At 38.7% G+C, this 22,772-nt stretch overlaps 1 protein-coding gene across 1 annotated transcript; it reads left to right on the top strand.

Annotated features, from left to right (window-relative positions):
- The first annotated feature begins 10,840 nt into the window (after positions 1-10,840).
- On the top strand, positions 10,841-14,516 carry uncx (UNC homeobox). Its single transcript, XM_084925504.1, has 3 exons — positions 10,841-11,551; positions 12,066-12,241; positions 13,084-14,516. The coding sequence occupies exons 1-3, from the start codon at positions 11,293-11,295 to the stop codon at positions 14,122-14,124; spliced, it is 1,476 nt and encodes a 491-aa protein (XP_084781630.1). The 5' UTR covers positions 10,841-11,292; the 3' UTR covers positions 14,125-14,516.
- The last annotated feature ends 8,256 nt before the right edge of the window (positions 14,517-22,772 follow it).

The following is a 22,772-nucleotide window of genomic DNA, read 5'->3' as shown; positions in this document are numbered from 1 at the left end:
CTACCGGTTCCTTTTTAAATAAAGTAACCAGGCAGACATGGCAACATGAGCGTTTTATATATTTGCATTTACTCTCGTAAAAATGAACAATCTTCAAAAGAAAGAAACGTAATAATAAATGAAAAAGTTACACTGTGATTTATCATGAAATTCTAATGGCTTTGTACCAACATATACACTAACTGAATGGTAACACTACTGTCATTAAACGTATAATTATAAAATAAACAGCTATAAGCATACAAAGTCATTCATTACAGTATTCTGCATAGCTTATTTCTATGAACTGTACCAGTAACAATCCTATTGAAGGCTTTTGCTCTTTTATTTTGTTTTGTTTTTGGTCTTAAGAAAAGCCCAACTTGGATCTTGACTGTGCCTACCAATCTCTGCCCTGAGACATTTTCACAGCTTTTTAACAATATGAAAAAACCTTCAGAAGCTCTACTTAATGTAACAAATGGGATACTTTGAATTTGATTGTGTCTTGTATCAGTTTGTCTGTTTCCCCCTTAATTTCTTAAAAAAGAAGAAAGAGTTAAAAAGAGTTGAAAATACTTGTAATTTGTTCCTGGAATCACTAGGATCTCTGGCAAACTGATCACCACATTTATATCAGCCGGAGAAGCAGGTTACTTTTATTTTGAAATATTTAACCTGAAAAGCTGTTGCCTACAAGTCATGAAAACATGTGTAACCTGTTTGAATTATGATTTTATGATGTGAAGACCAGTGCAAACTCTACATCTAAAACATTATTTAAGAGGAGTGAAAATTGAGTTTGTGGTTTTAAAATATTTCCCAAACTGGGATGAACAAAGTATATCTTGCCATACTTTGTTTATTCAGCTCATAGAGCTATAACCTAAATAGACACTGAGCAAAGAAAAACAATGAAAACCTTTAACAATCACATTAGTGCTGTGTGTAGTAGAGTTCTCATATATTGCTGGATGTTGTCTTGTTCACACCGACCCATAGTGGTCACAATGTGTAACTGCTCCACAGAGAATAAGGACACTCTAAGCCAGCTTAGTAATAATGGTGGTGGCTTAAAGTTTGCTTGAATAATAACCACCTTAATATTGATATTATGAACCCCAGCAAAATGTAATGCAGTTGAAAAAAAAGGACCTAAATAATAATCTATCAAGCATTCTTCACATCTGTCTGTAAGAACACCCGCTTCTCAGGTTGCCTGTAGCTCTGGCTAGCATTGAACAAAAGACTCCCATGTGTTCCTCTCTTGAGTGCAGAGAAACATAATGACACTTAACATCTCTTTAGCATTTTCATTTTCTGAAGCACATTTTTTTTCAGGCAAGCGATGCAGTCAAGAACACTTTACTTGTCAGGGGCTATTTCTTTCCCCAGCCTTGTATGTACTTCACAATCCCTGCCAGCTAATTGTCCTTGAAAAAAAGAGTTGTATCTTAATTAATTTCTCACTACAGTTCACTTTGTCTGGCTCCTATTCATCAGTTGAAGTGACATGTAAGAGTGAATCATTATCATAAATTCGACATAATAGTCTAAAATTGAGTTTCACCTTCTGGGCTTTTCCAGAGCCTTTCAGCTGTATATAGGTGTTTGTTGAGTTTCATTGGTTTTATTCACAGACAAGGTCAATAGAAGCCAGAAGTAAGAAAGGGTTAAACGAGGTAGGATCTTTATAGGACTATATTATTTACAAGACCATTTCTCCTGAGTTTAATACCTTTCCAGATATTTCAGACAAAACTGTTTAATGACATGAAGTCAAATTTATATTGGTTGTATGTTTAGTAGGAGTTCATTTAGTGTGAAAAAGCAGAATGTCTCTCATTATTTCTCTTCCTGATCTGCAGGTTAAATCTAGGCTGAAAAGAGTAATTTGTTACTCTTCTGTATGCATCTCAGGATATCTTCTTCCTGCAGGCTGTGATGGAGGAAGGAAACAGACTTCTGAGATTGTTCCAAGTCATCAGTAAATAATCAAGTTTTACATTTTGTACTGCAGCAGCATTCTGCAAATCTTTGTTGTTAAAGACCAAACTTGTTTTCTAGAAAAGGGACACATCCTTACATCTTCACAAGTCCAAAACATATTCATTAAAGCGCTGTAAATTTTATCCATAAAGAGTGGATTTTACCAGTGGAGTGGGTTATGTTAAGGAACTTGAAATAGGAGAGCAATGGGTTTGATACTAGATGTTAAGGTTTATCAGCATATTATCCAGTTCCTGTCATTAAGTCGTATTTGAGGTCTTGGATCCAAATCTTTTGAAGGTACAGTTTTTTAAAAGAAATGTGACACTTTTGTTTAATTTTTGATCCCCTCGTTTGACTTTGTTGATGCTGAATGCAGTGTATGTCATGTGTTTTCGTTGGTTTATTAATGGATGAATGGATGGATAATTGGCAATACAGATTGACAAAGAAAAGATGGGACAGTTAGGGTGTTGAATAAAGTAGACAGGAGTACTTGGAGTCCAGGCATATGTTAAGAGAGTTGTGAGAAAGGCAAAGAAAAAAGGCTTGCACTGAGTTTTATGTAAGGCTGGACAATAAGGAACGAGAACAGGACTTGTATTGACTGGAAAAGATGTGCAGCAGGTTAGGGTGCTTAAAGATAAAGATGGAAATGTGCTAACAAATGAAAGCAGAAGGAGTGCATGAGGAGCTGAAGAATGAAAAATGAGACAGAGGAGGACAGATGATGGAAAGATAGTAAATCAGGAAGTTCAGAGGATTAGTCACTTTGCCCCCCCCACCCCATTTATAACTACAAATGTATAGTACTCTCATAATGTAGCCACAGTTAGTGCAAAACTAGACATTTTCTCTAGCTTCAGAAGTGGATCAGTGAAATCACCACACAGTGGTCTGTAAGGGCACAACATCAGCACATTTCCATTTCATTTGTTTTGCAATTTACGAGTAGAGCCATGCTTCAAAACTAGCTGCACAAGCTGATAAATGACCTCTTTTTAGTTTCAAAGAGACACGAGGGGTACTTCCCAAAGTCTGACCTGCATAGGCCCATCTGCTCAGCGCCTTCTTCAGTCATGCTGACTAACAAGATTGCTGCCAAAGCACCGACTACTTTGAACCAAATAATTAAACTGAGGTTCCAGTGCAATAACTTTTTTGTCGTGTTTAAGTTTTTCATTGCCAAATTGTACAAATTAGTGCAACTTATTAGTGTATGAGTAGAATTCAGCTGAGAAGACACGAGGACTTTATTGGGTGGGGCTTGACCCCTGAGGCCCATACATAACAGACACTGGAGAAATATAGAAATGGTCAGAAGGAGTTGCACTGTGTCTTTGTGGATCTAGAGAAAGCATAGGATAGAGTACTGAGACAAGAACTGGTACTGAGTGGGGAAGTCAAGAGTGAGAGTTATCCAGGGCATGTATGAGGATAACAAGATAGTGGTAATGTATGTGGTAGGAGTGACAGATGTGCTAAACGTGCAGGTGCAATTACATCAGGGTTCAGCTCTGAGCCCTTTCTTGGTTGCAGTGGTGATGGATAGGTTGACAGATGAGATCAGGTAGAACTTTCCATGGACTACGATGTGTGCTGACAGCTACTCATACAGTAAGGAACAGGTGAAAGAGAGCCTTGAGAGTGGAGGTATGCTTTGGAGAGAAGAGGAATGAACCTCAGTAGAACAGAGTACATGTGCATGAACGAGAGGCAGACTAGTGTAACAGTAAAGATGCAAGGACTAGAAACAGAGAAGGTGGATGATTTTAAATAACTTATATCATACCAAACCAAAAGACAGTGCACCAGAGATGTGAAGAAAAGAGAGCAGGCAGGGTGGAGTGGATGTAGATGAATGCCTGGGTATAAGTAGTAAGAATGGAAGGAAAGGTTTGTGAGATGGTAATGAGACATAGTGAGGCCTATTGACCAACAGGATGTCAGTGGAAACTGTGCTAATGTTAGAAAAGGGAGAAGGTGTGTTTGGCATTAGGGGGAGAAAAGGAAAAGCAAGAGTGTGGAGGTGAGAGTACTTTAAATGTCGGGACTGTGACTGGTAAAGTAAATTGAAACCCTGTATAATGTATGGTTTGGAGATGGCAGCACTAACATAAAGACAGGAGGTGGAGTTGGAAGTAGCAGAGTTGAAATGCTCAGATTCTCATTGGGAGTGACCGTAAAGGACATTAGAAATGAATATATCACAGGACCTGCTAGGGTAAGAGGTTTGGAGACAAAGAGGCAAGGCTGTGATGGTTCAGACATGGAATAGAGGGATAGTGGATACATAGGACAAAGGATGTTAAGACAGAGCTGCCAGGCAGAGGAAACAGAGGGAGACCACACAGAAGATACATGGATGTAGTGAAGGACATGCAGAGGGTTGGTGTGACAGAGGAAGATGCTAGGGTTAGCATGCAATGCAGAAAGATGATTTGCTGTGTCTCCTTAATGAAAGCAGCCAAAAGAAGAAGAAGAAGCAGAAGAAGAAAAGGAAGAAGACTATTAAAAAGGATTTTGTGTTTCATATGATGTTTCACAGCTTTTTTATAATAAGCCTTTCGAGATAGGAAGAAAAAAAAACTCCAACAGGGAATAACAATCATCCATACTTTGGTGTTAATTATGTGCTGTATTCAAGGTTTGGCTAAAATTCTCAATTTTACTATTGTTTGGTTTTAGCTAACTTGATTTAGACTGAATAGGATTCATAATACATGCCATTTTGTGGTCCTGGAATTACAGTTAAGTGTCTCCCTGGCAAATTGATCATCACAGATATGATTTGTCAGCCAGAAAAATATTTAAGTGCTCTCTATCTTTTGAAATATTCAACCCCAAAAGACTCCTTGAAAGTAATGCAGTTCATGAAAATGTGTGTAATTCAGTTTTATTAAAAAGTTTTATAGACCCATATAATAATAATTCCAATCGACATTAAATATTTAAACCCAGGACCAATCATCCAATCTTCTGATAATTTGCCAAGAATGGATTCTTAAATTTTAGTTTGGACTGTTCCCTATAATGAGTGAGCATAATGTAGTGAAATAGACTTTAGCATTGTTTTAGATGGCACACAGTTTAAATCTTGCGCAAAATGATGGCTTAAAATGTTAATTTATCAGAGCAGAAACCCTGTTGGTTTAATTCCCCACTAAGTGGTGTCTTTGCAGGTTTCACCAGATGATGGCAGCAGGATTCTTCCACAAGCTGGCACTCTCTGGGTTAAGGGAGATCCACAATTCCTGACACAACAGTTACACTTTGCAAGTGCAATGTGTTTTTGTGTTTATATGGTCATAATGACTCAGAAATCCAGTCATTTCTTTAATGATTCAAATTTCCAACACAAATACAAAGAAGTTACACTAAAAAAGACATTCGCATGATAACAGCAGCCTATATTTTTACTGCATTTAAAGCTTCCGTAGTTCAAATGACTGACCAAATATCTCCGGTACTTTAATGATTTACACGAATATTTAAAAAATGTTATGTGTATTTGAGATCCTTCATAATTACAGCATAATTATTTATAAAAGAATCAATAAAGGAAGCGATCTAAGTGACATCAGTAGAAATATTTCCCCACTGAGATGTTCGTGTAGTAGGCGAGTGGATCACAGGGTACTGACAGAAGCAGTTACACAGCTTAAATATCTCTGCTGTTCTACAGCACCTGCCTCATAAGCTGCCAAAGCTGAGGCCAGATGGTACTACTCTGAAAACACCTGGTGCTCTGCACACATCCCTTCCTCACACACTGTGGACTCAAACCTCCTCTTCTTCTGCTATTGTTAAGGATGCAGTTAGATTATCAGTTGTATTAGAGGATTACAGCAACAACTCAATAGAGGATTTGAGTAATACAAAAGTACATCTAAAGAAAAGAAAAAGTCTTAAATCTCTATTCTTCACTCAAAATCTGATGAAACATCTTCACCTAAATTCAGGCCATCAATATTTAATAAAAATCTATATAAAAATATGTCAGCGTTGTCAAACTTGTGTGCTTTTGACATTTTGAGCTATTAAGAGATCATAGGTCAGTGACATGGTGAGGAATGTATTTCAGATTAAATTGCACCCATCTGTGGTATTTGTTTTATTTTGTGGGATTTATCTAGATCTAGTGAACCTCTTCAAAGGTGTCTTTATTATTTTTGTGTGTCTGTCCACTACCTACCTTTTGCTAAACAACTGAAAGTGACCAGCCACTAGAGGGCACAGCAGGTCTTATTATCCACCACTAACGCGTCCCTTGAGACGGGGTTTTGGTGGAGCTCTGATGTGGGGTCAAGGTGTCCTGTAGGTTTAGAAACTTATGGATCCATGTTAGTGTGCAAGTGTATAAACTGTGTGAGAGGAAGGCTTGTAACAAAGTAAACCACACAGAATGTGTGAGCATGATTGTATTCATGGAGAAAATACCAACTTGATGAGAAACACAATAATAACAGCAAGCAAATTTTTCAAAAATCTTTTGTAGAGCATGAGCAGTCTTAAAACATGCAGCTAAAGTTTGTCGAGCAAACATTTGAAAAGCTCATATTGAGCTTCAAAATGTATTTTTTTTCGCCTTGTTTATCCCCAGTGTAGTTCTAGTGAATATCTCTTGGGTTGGTTTTTTTTGTTGTATTTTTTTGTACAGAAGCAGATGGCCGGGCTGCAGAGTACATTCACCGCTCTCTCTACCAGCTCTGCAGCGAGGAAACAGCGAGGGATTGATGGCAATCCTGCCATCACTTCCAAGTTGGCTTGTAAAGTGAACAAGCCTAGCAACTAGTTAATATTGGACGGTTAAAAAATAGCTACATGTCTGTGGCCTCCACTCAACTTTATCCGCAGTTTTTTATTTAATACTTTGATTAGTTGTCAAAGTTTGGGGATGCGGCTCTTGAGCAGTTTACCTGCACAGCGTGTAGGCAGAAGGTGAGCTGAAGGGCAGGAGGGTTTATTTATTGCACGCATATACCTGAAGTTTTGGAGGATGCTGCTTCAAATCAGACAAACCCATCACTTGTAACTACAAGTCTTAAGCACAGCCAAGCACAGAGGCTGCACTGACTACAATAACGCACACGGTGACAGGCAGACTGCATGCATATATGCACCTATTCACATTTTCACCCATCCACACCCATTTGGGATTATACGCAGGGTGGCTTAAAATGTGGATAGGCTACACTTTGTCATATAACTGTAGAGTTGAATTATTAGATTGAAGTTGAATAATAAGCACTGAGTCAAACAGCACACCCTTCATCTGCGGAGCTGTAATTAACGGGGGCAAAATGCAGGCGATGGCGAAGGAAAAAAAAATGCAAATTATTCTGCACAAAGGCTCCTCACAAATTGGCGTCACCATTTCTCAAATTATATCATTACTATATTTTGAAAATGTTAATCTGTTGAGCGGATTTCCCGGGGGAGTTGAGTAAATTAGTTCTATTTCCGAGACTGCCTCTCTGCAAAGGCACGGCAGCGACAAGCACCTCTGATTTGCTGATTACAATTAGACTCCCCAGTTTGGGCTCCTTCAAGCATTGATAATTTTCGGCATATTAAGCACGTTTTAGCAAAGGTGATAAGTCAGTTTTAATTGAAATGAAATTATTATTCTAATGGAAGTTTGGTTATTATTATTAGGAGGCACTAGTCATTCTAGCTTCATTTTTAATATATAAATGCTGGGGAGTAAAAAAAGATTTTGAAGGGCATTAGGGTGTCAGGATTGAATGAGGTAATTTGAAGGGAATTACTTTCTCTTCTATCAGAAATGAACTGAATTAAAAGTCCAAATCAATCGCTTTCACTTCTCCATTCTACTTTGACAGCGGCACAATTACAGATAATTAGATGGGAGGAAACTTTTAATTGTGGGATTAGAGGGAAAGAGAATTTGTAGGATCAGAGGAAAATTTCTAGGCAGAGTTTCTTGCTTAAAATCGAATCAAAGGATTTGCGAGCTTAAAATGGCAACCAGCTTTTTTTCCTCCTGCTGTTTAATTGGAATTGCATCTAGTTCATCCAAATCATCCAAAACAATTAATTTAGATTTAATTCTATAATTATCATCAAATCGAATAATGTGCAACCTAATTTAGATAGTTAAAAATTAACGTGCGTGAAGTTAATTGAGTAATTAAACTCCTAAACTGCTGCCTATTAATTTGCCTGCCTAATTAAAAATGAATTTGATTCTCTGCTACTAAAGTAGGCATCAGTGTTGGATGGGCATGTTGATAAGGCCTCTGTCTTTTTTGGGGTGAGGGGGGTGGTTGGGAGGGGATTGGGGTGTATCATTTGAACACCTATATTAAGTTGGCAAGCCTATGAATTTCAGTTATCTGGTTATCTGGAGTCAGGTGAGTGTGCTGCTGCAAAATCCTCTTATTGGATGCTCAGCCAAACAGACAAACAACACACAAAGTTGGCATTAAAGAGCCTTATTTAGGGAGGGGAAGATAAAGTGCAAGTACACAAAGTTAACTTCAGGTTATTTAGTTAAAAATAATAACTTTAATGGGTGTAAAACTCTAGGCAAATATGCGTCTGAGTTCCTATAGTCTGCTCGCTTGGTCCTTTGATCCCTTGATTAGAGTATGACTAGTAAATGAATGAGTGGGCATGGGGAGTTTGTGTGCTAAGGGGAGTTTAGCACTGCCACTGCTGTTTTTCTTCACCTAATTCATCACTGTGGCGAGTAGTTGATTTACAGCCTATAGCAGCCACCTTAAGAGCACCCCTAAGAGAATAAAGCAACATTTAACGCTCCTATAAATGATTTAAATACGCGAGGATTGATGCAGTGGTAGAATAAAACTATAAGGTGTACGTAGCTCCGAGTATATGGCGCTCATATAAGAGGAAAAACAGACTCTCAGGGCTTCAGTCTGCGTGACTATTCTGCTATTAGTCTTAAGAATGAATTTAAATATATTACTAAGGGTTGGGGAAGCCTTTTGTCATTGAATCTGTGCATAAGGAAAGAGACTAAGCCTCAAAGTGAGAAATGAGCCATCCATAGGGAAATATCAAGTAGCAGGAAAATGTCACGATAATGTTGAGTTGCTTTAGACAGAGCAAGCTGTTTTCTACGTTATTTTGTGTAAGTGCACACCTTAGGCTTGTCAAGTGCTGTAATTTACAATTATTTTTAAAGGAAAGTGTTGAAATTGCATTAGTGTGTATCTGTCAGCCTCCCCTATTTACTTGTCGTGGAATTTATCTTCCTGGATAGAAAGTTAATCAATTAGTTTATAGGCCCTGTGCACTTATTGATTCAGATCAGCAATACATAAATGCAATAAAGATGTTGTGTCCTGTTGTAACAAACGGCTTGGACATATAAATCAGGAAGACAAAAAACATTAATATTTTCTTTTTCTTTTTTTTTCCTCTGAACAACTGCCAAAAGGTCCAGCTGTAAAAAAGGTAACAAGGCAGGGCAGCGTCGCGGCTGAATGCTGGCCTTGTTCGCCTTATTATCGGGTTAATTAAAGCTAGAATCTGACAATGTCACCCGTTGTAGAAAAACGGATTTGAATGCAATGTCTCAGGAGACTGTGTCAAGGGCTGCTTTTCACTGAGCTCCTGTGTGCGCCCGAGTGGGGGGTGGGGGTGGGTGGGGGTGCAACCCATATATATGCTTGGGATTGACTAAAAGCAATTATTGAATTTTAGATGTTCAAAAAAAGGGGAATGAGCGGGGAGGAATTATTCATAAGATCTTGTCCATGTGCGTTAAAATTAAAGTTAAAATACAAAGAGAGAGCGCTTCAAAGACAAGCCCACCGCTGCTAAAAAGGAAGATGGATAAATGGGCGAGATCATTTCTGAGGAGTTCATTAAAATGTAGAGCTACACGCTGAAATACAGAGGGTTGTTATTTGGGCTTGGGGGTCAAGTGACGAGCGGATTATATACTTCCTCATAATAATATTAATTAAACAATTTGCATGCTAATAGGGTAACAATTATCGCAGCTTCTGTTGAGAGATTCAGGTTATTACAACATGCCAATCCGGGTGCCAAGGGTCAGGGAATGAGTGGGGTGCGAAATTTCAACTCTGATTAACATTATGACAGCGCCAGACTTGGGATAAATAAAGTCGAATTAATTATTTGAAAACCTAATGAGCAGATAGGATTTAGGCTAGTCACATATTGAGTGCCAGGTTGCACAAGCAGGGGAGCTTTCCACTTTTGTTTCCTGACATGAAATGTTGTGTATGTTTGTATAGTGCACATATGGGACTGGCTTTTTTTGTTGTTGTTGTTGTTGTTAATTCTGCTCGCTTGTATTGTCTTTGATGTTTAGCAGTAATCTCTAGCAGCTGACGCTTTTATTCATATAGTTATGTATTTTGCTCATAAAACCCTGGTCGTAATCGAAGCTTTCGCCTTGTAACAGTAAAAGTATTATCGGTTGACTTTCACTTTGCGCCTTCAGCTACCCTTTAAATACACCCATATTTCCAACAATCACCCTATTTGTTTTACGCCCTGCAGGTGACCTGTCTGAGTATAAAAGGTTTAGTGCATTTAAATGATGATCCATACCTAACGTGGGGGGTTCCTCTTAACTCAGTGGTTCCCAAAGTAGGGTTTAGGGACAATGCTTGACCCCCACTGTCCGCAGAAAAAGGATCAGCCATCCCCAGGATCGGAGGTCTTTTTTAATTTTTACTAATATATATATCTTTTACTTTATCCCCATCCTTTGCACTTCATACATGCAAGTAAAAAAGAGAAAGAAACAATGGGTCAAAAAATAATATCAGCAAACATATTTAAAGCCAATGGGTCTACGTGATAAAAATACATATATATCATTACTGTCGTTATTATTTAATCAGGTCTAATATTTATCTATCTGCAGGTCCTCTAGTGAACAAAAAGTCTGGGATCGAGCCTGTGGCCTAATCTATCCGCCTGTAGCCTTTTCTTCCCGGCATTCAGTGAGCCCTTCCTCCCGGTGGGTCCCCCGTGTAGTTGCGATGTAGTTCTTATCAAAGCCCTCCTGTCTTGTTGTGACAGCTCTGATATTGTTTATTGAGGTGGATGTCAGCTTTAATTAGCAATCGATACGGGGAGCGTTTGCAGAGCGCGTCTCTGACGTCAGAGTCCATTACCGCTTTTCATTGGGTCTCATATTCCCAGAGCCTGGGCTAATTATTGGGAGGTTCATGTGGATAAAGTACAGCTCATCGCTCCCTTCACATCATGTCCCCTACTCGTTGGCCACACTCACTGCATGCTTTTTAAATTCCCATCACCGGCCTCCAGACGTCGTTTCCTTTTGCCTGCGGGATGATGGACAGCAGGATACTGGATCCACCTCACGCCCAGTTCGGAGGCTCTCTCGGCGGGATGGTGGGCTTCCCGTACCATCTGAGCCACCATCACGTTTACGAATTAGCCGGGCATCAACTTCAATCTGCGTCCGCGGTTCCTTTCTCAATAGACGGATTACTTAATGGTTCGTGCGCGGCTTCAGTGGGTAATTCCAACCCCCTCTTGTCTTCGGGTTGCGGGATGAATGGAGATAATCAGCAGTACAAACTGACAGGTAAGCCACATTACACAGCACACAATAACCTCCCATCAATGCTGGCTTGTTGCACAGAGACAAAAAACCCAGAAAGAAACAAAGACAGGATGTTGCGATACAAGTTGTCTTCTTCATCGCGTGTTTAAAAGGCGAGCAGAACCTCGCACACAGGCACAGATTTATCTTCTTCGCCCCCCGACTTCATTTCATTCATCGAAAGCTGAAGATTCATCCAAGGAAAACAATGTTTCTGTCAGTCAGTAATCACTGGAGCAGGGGAATGCCCGTGTTAGTGTTTTAAGCTTTGCTTATTTATTTATTTTTTTAAAAGAAAGAATTGCATGGAAGCTGCAACACACACGTGTGAAATGCTGCAAATTTTCAAATGAGACCATAATTTTCGGGTCTAAACTTTGCAAAACCCTTTACCCGTGCATGACACCGACGCTGTTAAAAATATACTAAAATGTGACAATTAAAAGAAAAAAAAATACTTATCCTCTGTTTACATTTATTCTCATTCTGCTGTCAGACTCGGGAGACCCAGACAAAGATAGCCCTGGCTGCAAGAGGCGAAGAACTCGCACAAATTTCACAGGTTGGCAGCTGGAGGAATTAGAAAAGGCTTTTAATGAGAGTCACTATCCGGACGTGTTCATGAGGGAGGCACTGGCTCTCCGGTTGGACTTGATAGAATCAAGGGTTCAGGTAAATACGTATTTATTTTTATGAATCCGAGTCGTGACTGTGAGCTCTGTCTCTCTGTTATCTCTTTGTTTACGTTTTATTTATCCATGATAGATTAGGTTTTCAATTTTAAGCTATACAGAGACAGAAAGTGTAACTCAGTCTTTCAGCAGTATGGGGCAATTTGGGAACTAATATAAGCTATATTATATGTAGGATATGTTTTTGTAATAAATAAAATATTTCACAATATGATTGTGTTTTTTCTGGCATTTCATAAATTATGTTAGTGCATAAATATAATAATAACAGGTTTGTTTAAAATAACAAACAAGTGATGAAGTTTTAGGTAATTATTTGGGGGGCAATGTTGGCTTATATTCGTCATATATGTTAAAATATAACCAAAAATAATGAGATATAATAAGACATAAGATATATGTCCCTAACATACCTGTTTTGTTTTATTTTATTTTATTTTATTTTATTTTATTTTATTTTATTTTATTTTATTTTATTTTATTTTATTTTATTGGTTAAATTTTTGAAAACAGCCAAGTGGAAGTTTGCAAAGTTTGATCGTATTCGACAGTTTACCTTGGAAAAATATTATTTGAAAAGTCTTCTAATGACCCAAACTTCAGTTATCATGTAAAACCAGAGCTTTTTATTTAAGGCTATTTGGATGTAATCAAAGGCCCAATTAAAGAGCTGCACAGAAATCAGCAAGAGCGAGACATAACCTGAGTATTTGTTTAATTACCATATTGTTAACACACCGGCGATTTTGGGCCTAATTAACTTCCCCTTTGCAATGACAGACGTGCTCATTACACACATGTTCACCTTTCTTTTCTCCGCAGGTATGGTTTCAAAATCGCAGAGCCAAATGGAGGAAAAAGGAGAACACAAAGAAAGGTCCAGGTCGACCTGCTCACAACGCCCACCCCACCACCTGCAGCGGGGAGCCCATGGACCCGGAGGAGATCGCCCGGAGAGAGCTGAGCAGGCTGGAGAAGAAGAAACGAAAGCAGGAACGCCGGCTGCTAAAGTCCCAGAACAAGCTTGTTTCTGGGGATTTATTTCACACCCCGGGATCAGACAGCGACAGCGGGGTGTCGCATGTGACCGACAGTGACCACAACACAGGCCCACCCTTTGACTCTGTGGGGGGAAATCAAACGCAATCGAGCTGCGACCAAACACCTCACTCTCTCCAGAGCCAAAACCACAACCAAAGACACTTGGACAGGGACGCTGGCGACTCCGAGCTGGACTCGCCCGACCCCAGTCACGGGCCAAGCCTGTGTTCCAACAACAGCAGAGCCTCCAGCATGCAGAAACTCAACCCTTTTAGCGTCGAAAGCCTCCTTTCGGACCACAGACCGAGACGCAACCCCGCGGCCTTACCCTCCTCACGGCCTTTGATAGGGAAGGGACACTTCCTGCTCTATCCCATCACACAGCCGCTTGGATTCATTGTTCCTCAAACTGCCCTGAAGACGACAACAGCAGTAAACTCTGACTGTGACACGCCGGCGGAAAGAACCCAGGCTCACGTCCGCTGCAGCGTCTCTGCGAGCTCTGCGGGATGTACGAGCAGCTCGCCGGACTCTGCAGAAACCACGCAAAGGGCACAGGTGGGATCAGAGGCCAAGACAAATTCACCGCACACGAGCCCGCCCAGGGCCGCCTTTTCCACTGGCAAAAGTACTCAGACCTCGGTTATTTGCAGCGATTCGACTTTCGCTCACGAACACGGTTCACAGCTCGTTGAGTCTGTGGATGCAGGCAAAAAAGAGCATTTAGAAAACAAGGATCACCCCAGCAACTCCGAGTCTGTCCTCAGTGACTGTCCTGCAGATACAAAGACAGACTCTAAAGAACATGTCGACATGGAATAAATGAGCAGGGGGGGTTAAAGAAAAAAAGAAAGAAAAACAGCAGAACCATACCGATATAGCCCCTAAACTACACATTTCATTAGGCCAAAGGTTAACCAGAATCTACATCTTTGCATCTAATTTCTAGCCCCCCCCCTCCCCAGCTGATATTTTGACAATGTGCTCTCTCTCTCTCTTCTCCTTCTCGCTCCTTCTCTCTCTCCCAATCTCTGCGAGTGTGTATGTGTGTGCGAGTCGGGAGTCTCTAGATATCCTTTAATGTGTGATAACTTGTCAAGAAAAACAAAACACGAGACCACGACACCAACAAAAATCCTCAAGAGCTGTAAGAAAGGTATTATACTATTTATATATGTAAGGTTTTTCTTAAATAAATCTATTGTATACAAGCACCTCAAACCGTGTGAGACCTTAAATAGCAGCACATCCAGTGCAGGACTACAGTAGGAAGGGCTTTCTTAAGAAATCTCATGTTGTACTTTGTATATTGCCTTAACAAATTTATTCATCTATAAGCCCCCACTGAAATGAGGTTACGAGCCTGAGGCGAAAAGGACCCGCTCGACTCCTGCAGAGTTTTGATATGAAAGTAATTATTTTCCCGGTGGCTACTGCAGGGGGATTCAGTTTATTTTAGCTCAAAGGGGGTTATAATACATTACCGATTTCTAGTGATATGAAATCACATAAACTTCCAAGAATAATAGAATTAGCATGAAAAGGCCTGGGTGTCAAATTGAAATAGGAAAATAATAGCCCCGGCAGCTGGGAGTGTGTGTGTTTGTGCATATTGGATAGAAGATGGGGATTCGTGGGGAGGCATTTTCATGAGCTTTTTTTTTCTTCCTCCTCTCCCCTTCTTCTTCTTCTATCTCTCTCCCCACTTTGTCAGGGCCCCTTGTAGCAGGGCTATATTAAGATAGATGTTCGATGATATCCCTCATTGTTCTGTCGCTTTACATTGATGTTTCTGTGTTATCAGCCTATTGATCATGCGTCGGCTGTAATAGGACGGGCTGAGGCAAACGTGCCTATTTACAATAGCAGAACACATTTGTTCTAATAGGGTTGGTGTTCCCCAGGGATGCCGTGCAGGATCTGGGACATCTGCTCCCTTTTGCAATATTAGCAGTGTTGACCACAATATCAAGACGACCAAAGGAAGAAATGTCGAGGCGACTGTGTAGCAACATTATATATATATATATATATATATATATATATATATATATATATATATATATATATATATATATATATAATCTTTCGACAAAACTACAACAACAACAACTAAATAAATCCCGTACAGCTATATGTAGAGTTGCTGGTTCACTATTAAGAGCCACAAGCCCTTTAGTGTTCTCTTTGGGTCTTGATTTGCAAATAAATTGAAAATAAGAGGGGTGAGCTTTACATCTGAGCCGGCGCAAATGAATTTCTGAGCCAGTGTCCCTTTCAAAATATTTACATAAATTTCAACCCATGCAGCTGTTTGCTCTAGGAAGCAATGTCTTATTAGGTTGGTGGGGGGCAGGGGCAGGCGCAGCCAACATGGCACACGCAGTGAACACGCACAAGATTAGGCCTGCGCGGCTCTGGGTTAGAGGTGTATCTCTGCATGGTGTTTATAGTGCTGAGATGATAGATTCCACATCGATTTTGTGCTTCTTCTTTTATTATTAATTTATTTTACATTCCGCTATTAATCCCAGTTTTGAGGGGAGTTTTGCAGTGTTTTTGTATGATGCATAATGGATTACATTTTGCGCGTTTCCGTTATAAACTCTGACACAAATGCAGACAGAAAAGACCAAACTGCAACCACTGCGATTTGGCTAAAAAAAAAAAAAAGGGTGTATTTACTAAATTGTGGGATAACCGAAGCCAATTTGAAATAACCCCTAAGATTCTTCGGTGTGTTTTTCCATGCTACTCTGAGGCTATTTGGGACGTATGCCCAGTTCATCCATAATTCATTAGCGCACTGAATAGGAGTATCGCTGGCTGCACATTGGTGGCCTTAAGGTGAAATTAGCGATTTGCTTAAGTAGTTAAGCTTTTCTTGCCTGAGAGCTGCACGCTGCATGATTCAAGACAAACTATCAATCGATATGCCCAGGCAGCCTCCAGGAGATGTGTCGTCCATGAATCATACTTTATGAATTCAATTTATACCCGGAGAAATTTTCAATTTGAACGCCGGATCATTATGGGAGAGTGTAAATTGTTTTTGCTCTATTATGCATCGGACGCCATCATTTTTCTTTCTAATTACGGAGGTGTCAGGTCGGGCTGTCATGCAGACGCTGATTTTCAATTTAACTGATCATCATGCATTCATTTTCCCATTTGATAAATCTGCTATCTCGAAGCTTCTCCATGCCCGGAATGCTAAAAGAGAGGCACAGATTGGCAAAGTAATAGGGGCCTGTATGCGGCAATAAGTGCAGATCAGGCAGCTAATTTAGCACCTCCTGGTATTTCCATTTCCATTTCTCATTTCCAACTCTCAAAGGAGGAAAAGCAGCCCAAAGGCAGAAAGCTGGTAGGCTTTTCATATCGGAGAAAGACAGGGAAAAAAAAATCTACCAAAACGGCTTGTTTTCAGCCACACATTCCCTAAATTAGGATATCAAGCTTAATTAAGGCTAATAGAGTTTTCTCAGTATGTGTTAGTTTTATTTAATAGAAACAAATTTGCGCAATTAATTATGGCCGAGATATTAAGAGTCTCATTTGCAGCATTCGAGCTGCAGACTAAATCAGCGTCTTCAGAAATAAGCCTCTCATTTCCAAGCCAAATGACTATCCAAATGTTTTTATACGAGCTTCCATCACACGGTATCGGTTTATTTTCTGTAATATATACAAGCAAACTAAGTCAGATTGGAGACAAATTTACACAAGTGACGATCTATTAATGCACAGATTTAAATATAGATTTGTGGGGTTTTGTCTAGTAGAAATTGTATTATTTTGCGCACTGAGTTTGATTATATATATATATATATATATATATTCAAATGAGAGTGACGGGAAAGGATTTACAATTTTCATGCTCAAATCAACTCAAATGGACAATGGTGTTCTCCCCACAAATCCATCTGTCAGTACAGGCTACTCTTGTGCGCTTTGTGTTCCTGCATGAGATCTTAGAGGCTCTGAAGGCTCAGTTTGGATAAGAAAAAACCGTGTCCCTTTAAAAAGGATCCTCCATAAAATAAAATGGCACTTGACATTTGGCTTCTCCTGCAGCAACTCTGCCATGCCTTTAAGGATTATTTTACATCTCATACTCATTAATGCGCCGGCGGATTTAATCATTCTTATCTTTCCTGTGCATACCTGGGATAAGCCTGAAATTACCATCTGCATTGATTTCTGGACAACCCTTAAAATAATTTTAATTATGGCTGAGTATTGCGCGAAAAATCCCTCTAATCAAAATTTAGTTAATAACGCTTCGACTCTCAGATTTCGGTGCGGTGCACAGGTGAAAACTCAATTTTAAGATTTTTTTTTTTTTAAAAAGAGCTTCACGGTTTTGCTAAGATCATCTGCTCATTTTGCCCATTTAACCATGTGCACTCAGGTTTTTAAAAATAAATAATTTTTATTTTTATTTATTGTTTTTGCACACATTCAAGTATTTTTGTTGGGCTTGATGATTTTCACACAATAAAGTGATAAAGTATTAGAAGATATATTTCCCTATGCCACAGTTATTACACACTCTGAATAGTTGATCTTAATAGCCAGATTAAAAAAAACAAGTGAATCATATATACATACATATATATATAGAAATGTCTGTGTTGATCTATGAGCGGGTATAGATGGATTTTTTAAAATTGTTTGCAAAAGACTAGCGAGGAGCTAATTAATATATAAAGCTTTCTGATTAAGTATATAATCAATATGATCTTCCTCAAAAACTCTAACATGGTACATATAAAAAAGAAAATCCCTCTGCAAACAAGCATTTCATTTCCTCAACACATCTCTTCCTCCTGATGAGTAAACTCATCATTAGTTGTATTTACACAACTTTTCTTTTTTAACAGTGTTTTGTTTCCCCTGCATTGCAAACGTGGGAGTATGCGAATATTTGCAAAACACAAAACAGGACCATTAATGTACATCACTGACAAGTTCTGCTATAACACACAAAAATAACACAAAGGACTCTCTTTGCTGTGACAAATGAAACAGTTAAACTGATCTCTTTTTTAGACAAAAGTGAAGAATGGGATGGGAGCGACAGTTTTCTTAAGTCCAATAACACAAAATTTCCATCTTCTCTCTTTTTTTTTATGTCTTTCTCATTAAATGTTGCATATTTCTACATTATGAGAGTATATTGTCTTGAAATGGCTGCAGGGTAGGATTAGATATTAGACTCCTCTTCACAATGAGAGCACTTGAATCCTGGTATGTGAGAGGTGACAGGAGCCTTTTCAGAGTAGTAACACCTGTTGCTATCTGTCTGGCCTCATTATCTGAAGGGGGCTGAATTGTGCTTTTGGATTACACAACCTAACAATTCATATGACAAAGAAAATATTAGAAAAAAATAGATAATGGTAGTTTAAGAGGGATTTATGTGACTACCACAGCAGACATGCTTCTAACATGGCTTTTTGACAGTGTCTTCCTTTCAAAAGGCCATCTTGAATTTATCATGTATCAAAATTTTGGATAACAGATAACCGAACATGTTTGACAGTATGCTACTTTGATATTTCTCCTACAGAATTTCTCAGTCTTAATACTGAGGAATAGTTTAAAAAAACAAAACAAAAAAAACCTCAGGTTCTCTGAATCTGGCATGTGTACTGACTTAGCTACTAGGTGAGTATGTGGGTCAAAACAAGAAGACATATCTTGATATGAATCATATTTATAGGTTCAAACCCCTTTTCAGGGTAGCCTCGGTACGGTAAAGTTTGTATACACTTAAAGAGTGGGTCACAGTACAAATGTATTTATTTATTGTTTTTATTCTAGGCAGTGAAAGTAATCACCTGCAAATTTAATACTTAAAGAAGTAAGAACTGAAAATAGCGTGTAAAGCCTACACAAAAAACACAGAAACTACACAAAGTTAAGCAACAAATATTTTAAACTCATATTTAAGGCATTGCAATTTTTACAAACTAATTAGGGTGTTATTTTTTGTAACAGAGCAAAGAACCATGGACACGAATTACATAAAAGGAAAGCACTTTAAATAAAGTAGTTACATTTGAATGAACTACATGACCTGACAGCCCAGTCCAATGTTGCACATATATAGTTAATGAAGGTTGCAAAGGGTGTTTCTAAGAGGAGAAAATAATGGCAAGTAACATTTTCTATTTTGATTAAAAATATGTCTACAAAATTGTATTGACGGTTTGTGTTATTTCAAACATCCTGCCAACATATGAGTTACGTGAATAATATATCAATGTTGATACGTTTCCAAAGAAGAAAAGAAAAACAGGAGAACCAGTACAGTAATATATCTCCATATGTATATGTATATACATACCAATTATCACCTTCTTTGCTGGTCTGATTCATGAAAATAATATAGCCAAAAAAAATAATGAATTCCTTGTCCTCTGTTTGGCTCCAATTCCATATTTACAGAATGTAGGATAATTGGCAGACTATTGCTCGCGAGTATGTGATGTACTTGGAACATTCAAATATGCTTCAGCTAGCTCCTTTACTAAAACTGTTATTAAAAAAACCCCATATAGAATATGATACTCTAGTCCAAATGCATTGCAATAAGCTCAACTGAGTGATAATGTTGTTTTTTTAACAGATGTATAAGTAACTGTTTAACAAGTTCACCATATAAACTTACAAGAAAATAGCACTGGCAAAGAAATGCTGAGGTGACAAAAACGTTGACCTTCTTGGCTATCATATATTCATAAATTAACTATTATTAATTAATAGAAGCATAATTATACAGTCTTGCAGTCTGCTACTTAAGCCAGCCAGCCAGTTAGCAAATGTGTACTATAGTTTACACTAAAGTTGACTATTAGTTATCAACTGAATATTACCATAGCCGTACTGTATAATGTGTGACAGGCGATTGTTCAGTACAATTTTAGCATGTATGGCAATTAATCCACAAAGACTGAACTTTAAAGTTTGGTAGTTATTCCTGATTTAACTGCAGTCAATCTCCAATAACCTATTTAAGGTTAGCTTAAGGCTGTGATTAGGACAGAAATGCTTGCCTAAAGTCAGTCTATTCTAAATTCTGTCTTGTAATAGATGCAAATAAATGAAATCTGTAGGAATCAGGATTGCAGAATATAAAAAAGAAAAAAAAAGAACTAATTCACACTGCCAACAGTAAGTTCATGAAATAGTTGATAGAGCTGGGTTACTTTAAAAAAAATTCTCATGGCTAGATACAGGACCTGCCAGATCAAGGGGCAGTGCATAATCACTGGATCCACCATGTGCTAGTGGCTACGCCAAAGCAATGTACAAGATGTAGGCGGGGTTAGACTGTCACTTAGCCCTGGCTCTAGTTTAACAAGATGTGAAAGCAATCCTTGATCCAAGAGGGAAGGGTGACACTGAAAAAAATAACAAAAACTCCAGGCTATAACAGCAATCAGCCTTGCTTCTTAAAAGGTTTGGTATAGTATGTGATGACCAGTAGCGATGATTAGCCAGCTGAGGCAGGAGCAGAGGCTCTTGAAACAGCAGTTCAAGGAGGCAGAAGACAAAGTGCAGAGCACATTAGAAAACCTTCATTTCATGATGAAAAGGGACCTTTATAACATTAATAGCGCAGAATTTCACAAGTGGTCCTTAGCAGAAACAGACTGAGGAGCACTGCGAGATTTACGCAAGAGCAATCAGGGTAACAAATAGGATCCTTTATAGTCTCCAAAAAGATCAGTGGCTACATTTATAACATGTACAGTAATGCAGACATAGAAGAGCTTGAACTGCCAGAAAGAAAAAAAAAAGCTTGTATCGCAGAACAGACCCTTTAGAGTGATTTTTTTCAGCGCACAAAGTTGGAGTTGATTTTACAGGACCACCAATAGGAGTAAAAAGACGGTAAAACATAAAGCCTGACACTTCAAAGAGAAAGTGGCACTCAAATAATCCTGAAGAATTCTGTAATGCTAGCAGCTGCCCATGCCCCAAGAGCCAATCAATAAGCCAACCTGGAAACATATGAGCCAGTCATCTTGTCACTGTGACATGTGCACACAACTGATGTTCAGGAAAGATTTGGCTGTGTGGTAGCAGTTATCATAGTAAAGATGTAGGTAGGCAAGTGTACATTTGTTCAAGTGCTCTGGTGGGGAAAAGAGGCTGATCACGTCAGCACTCTGGATTGAGTTGTAAATAAAGTAGTTATGTTATTATATATTTGAGCAAGAGTGCTGTTTTTATTTGAAATGCTTTTTGGAAGGGGTATATATGAGCTAACAAAACAAAGTATAAAAAAGGCTTCAACATACAAATACATCAAAACATAACACCCTTTTTAGAGATCTACTGCTCCAAAACATAAACTGGTGCACAGTTATCTTCAGCCAAACACCTAAACAGCAACAGCATGATTGGGTCTAAAAGCTCTGCATATGTGTAATGCAGATCCAGGCATTTATTGATTTGTATTTTTAAAATGAGTTTACTTAATTTAATTAATTGTAAAACCTCATTTGTCATCTATATAGGCTGGAATGCCCCACAGACAAAGTTAATTACTCTACTGTTGGACACTACATATTCATATTACAAGCCTTTGGCACTGACCACATCCCATTTTCCACATGGTGAAAGACACGAGAAACTGAAACAAAAGGAAACTTTCTGGATTTATAAATTACAGACCAAATTAAATAATATTCTGGTTTAAATTAGGACCTATACTTTACTTCTTTTTTGAAGACTTTTTTTGTTTTCTTGAACATTTGGGATGTGAGCATTACTAGGATACCTACCAAGACTTGCTTAATTCCTTAAACTGTTGCCTGTAAGTGGAGGTTCCAGCTTACCAAAATATAGCATTTTGACATAGCAGCTGCTTTTTCTGAGGCTGCTTACATTTATTCATAGAAGATGTTCTGACTTGGCTTATCTTGTTTTCTGATTTTGCAGTCTACCTCTCCTGCGTAAACCTGAAAATCTACTATACACAAGCAATGGTTCCTGGTTCCCACTGATGATGGGAGGAAAGTGGTTATCTGCTTAAGTCATTTATCTGTCCAAGCAGGAGCTCGTTGCAACGTATAGTAGTTGGCAAATTACTACAGCTAGGTAACCTTGGTTCTAGAGGTCCTGGTATAGGGTTTCATGGCTCAATAATCACATAATTTCTCGGAATTTCTCATTGGATCAGTGTGAATCATAACCAGTGTGACTTCAGCGTGGAAGAGCTAGCAAGGAGGAGGAACATCCTCAGCTGTTTGGAGTTGAAACCATCTTTTGTTCAATAAACACCTCCCAAATGCTTGCAGAAGCAGTATACAAAACATTGATGTGAACCAAGAAAAAAGAAATAACAGTTTGCATAAAGAAACAGTTATACATTGTCACAGCTAAATGGTCCCCCTTGCAAAAAAATAAAATAAAATTTGTATGTTTACTTCCTCTCCACTCAAGGAAGTTTA

This window comes from Perissodus microlepis, chromosome 4, assembly GCF_051167445.1.
Source record: "Perissodus microlepis isolate ML-2025 ecotype Zambia chromosome 4, ASM5116744v1, whole genome shotgun sequence".
Taxonomy (NCBI): Eukaryota; Metazoa; Chordata; class Actinopteri; order Cichliformes; family Cichlidae; genus Perissodus; species Perissodus microlepis.
The sequence above is the reverse complement of the archived record's forward strand: the minus strand, read 5'-3'. Positions and strand labels throughout refer to the sequence as shown.

Coding starts and splice junctions, on each gene's coding strand:
- uncx (XM_084925504.1), top strand. CDS start 11,293: ATGATGGACAGCAGGATACTGGATCCACCTCACGCCCAGTTCGGAGGC. Junction 11,552..12,065: donor TCAGCAGTACAAACTGACAG/GTAAGCCACATT, acceptor TTCTGCTGTCAG/ACTCGGGAGACCCAGACAAA. Junction 12,242..13,083: donor TGATAGAATCAAGGGTTCAG/GTAAATACGTAT, acceptor TTTTCTCCGCAG/GTATGGTTTCAAAATCGCAG.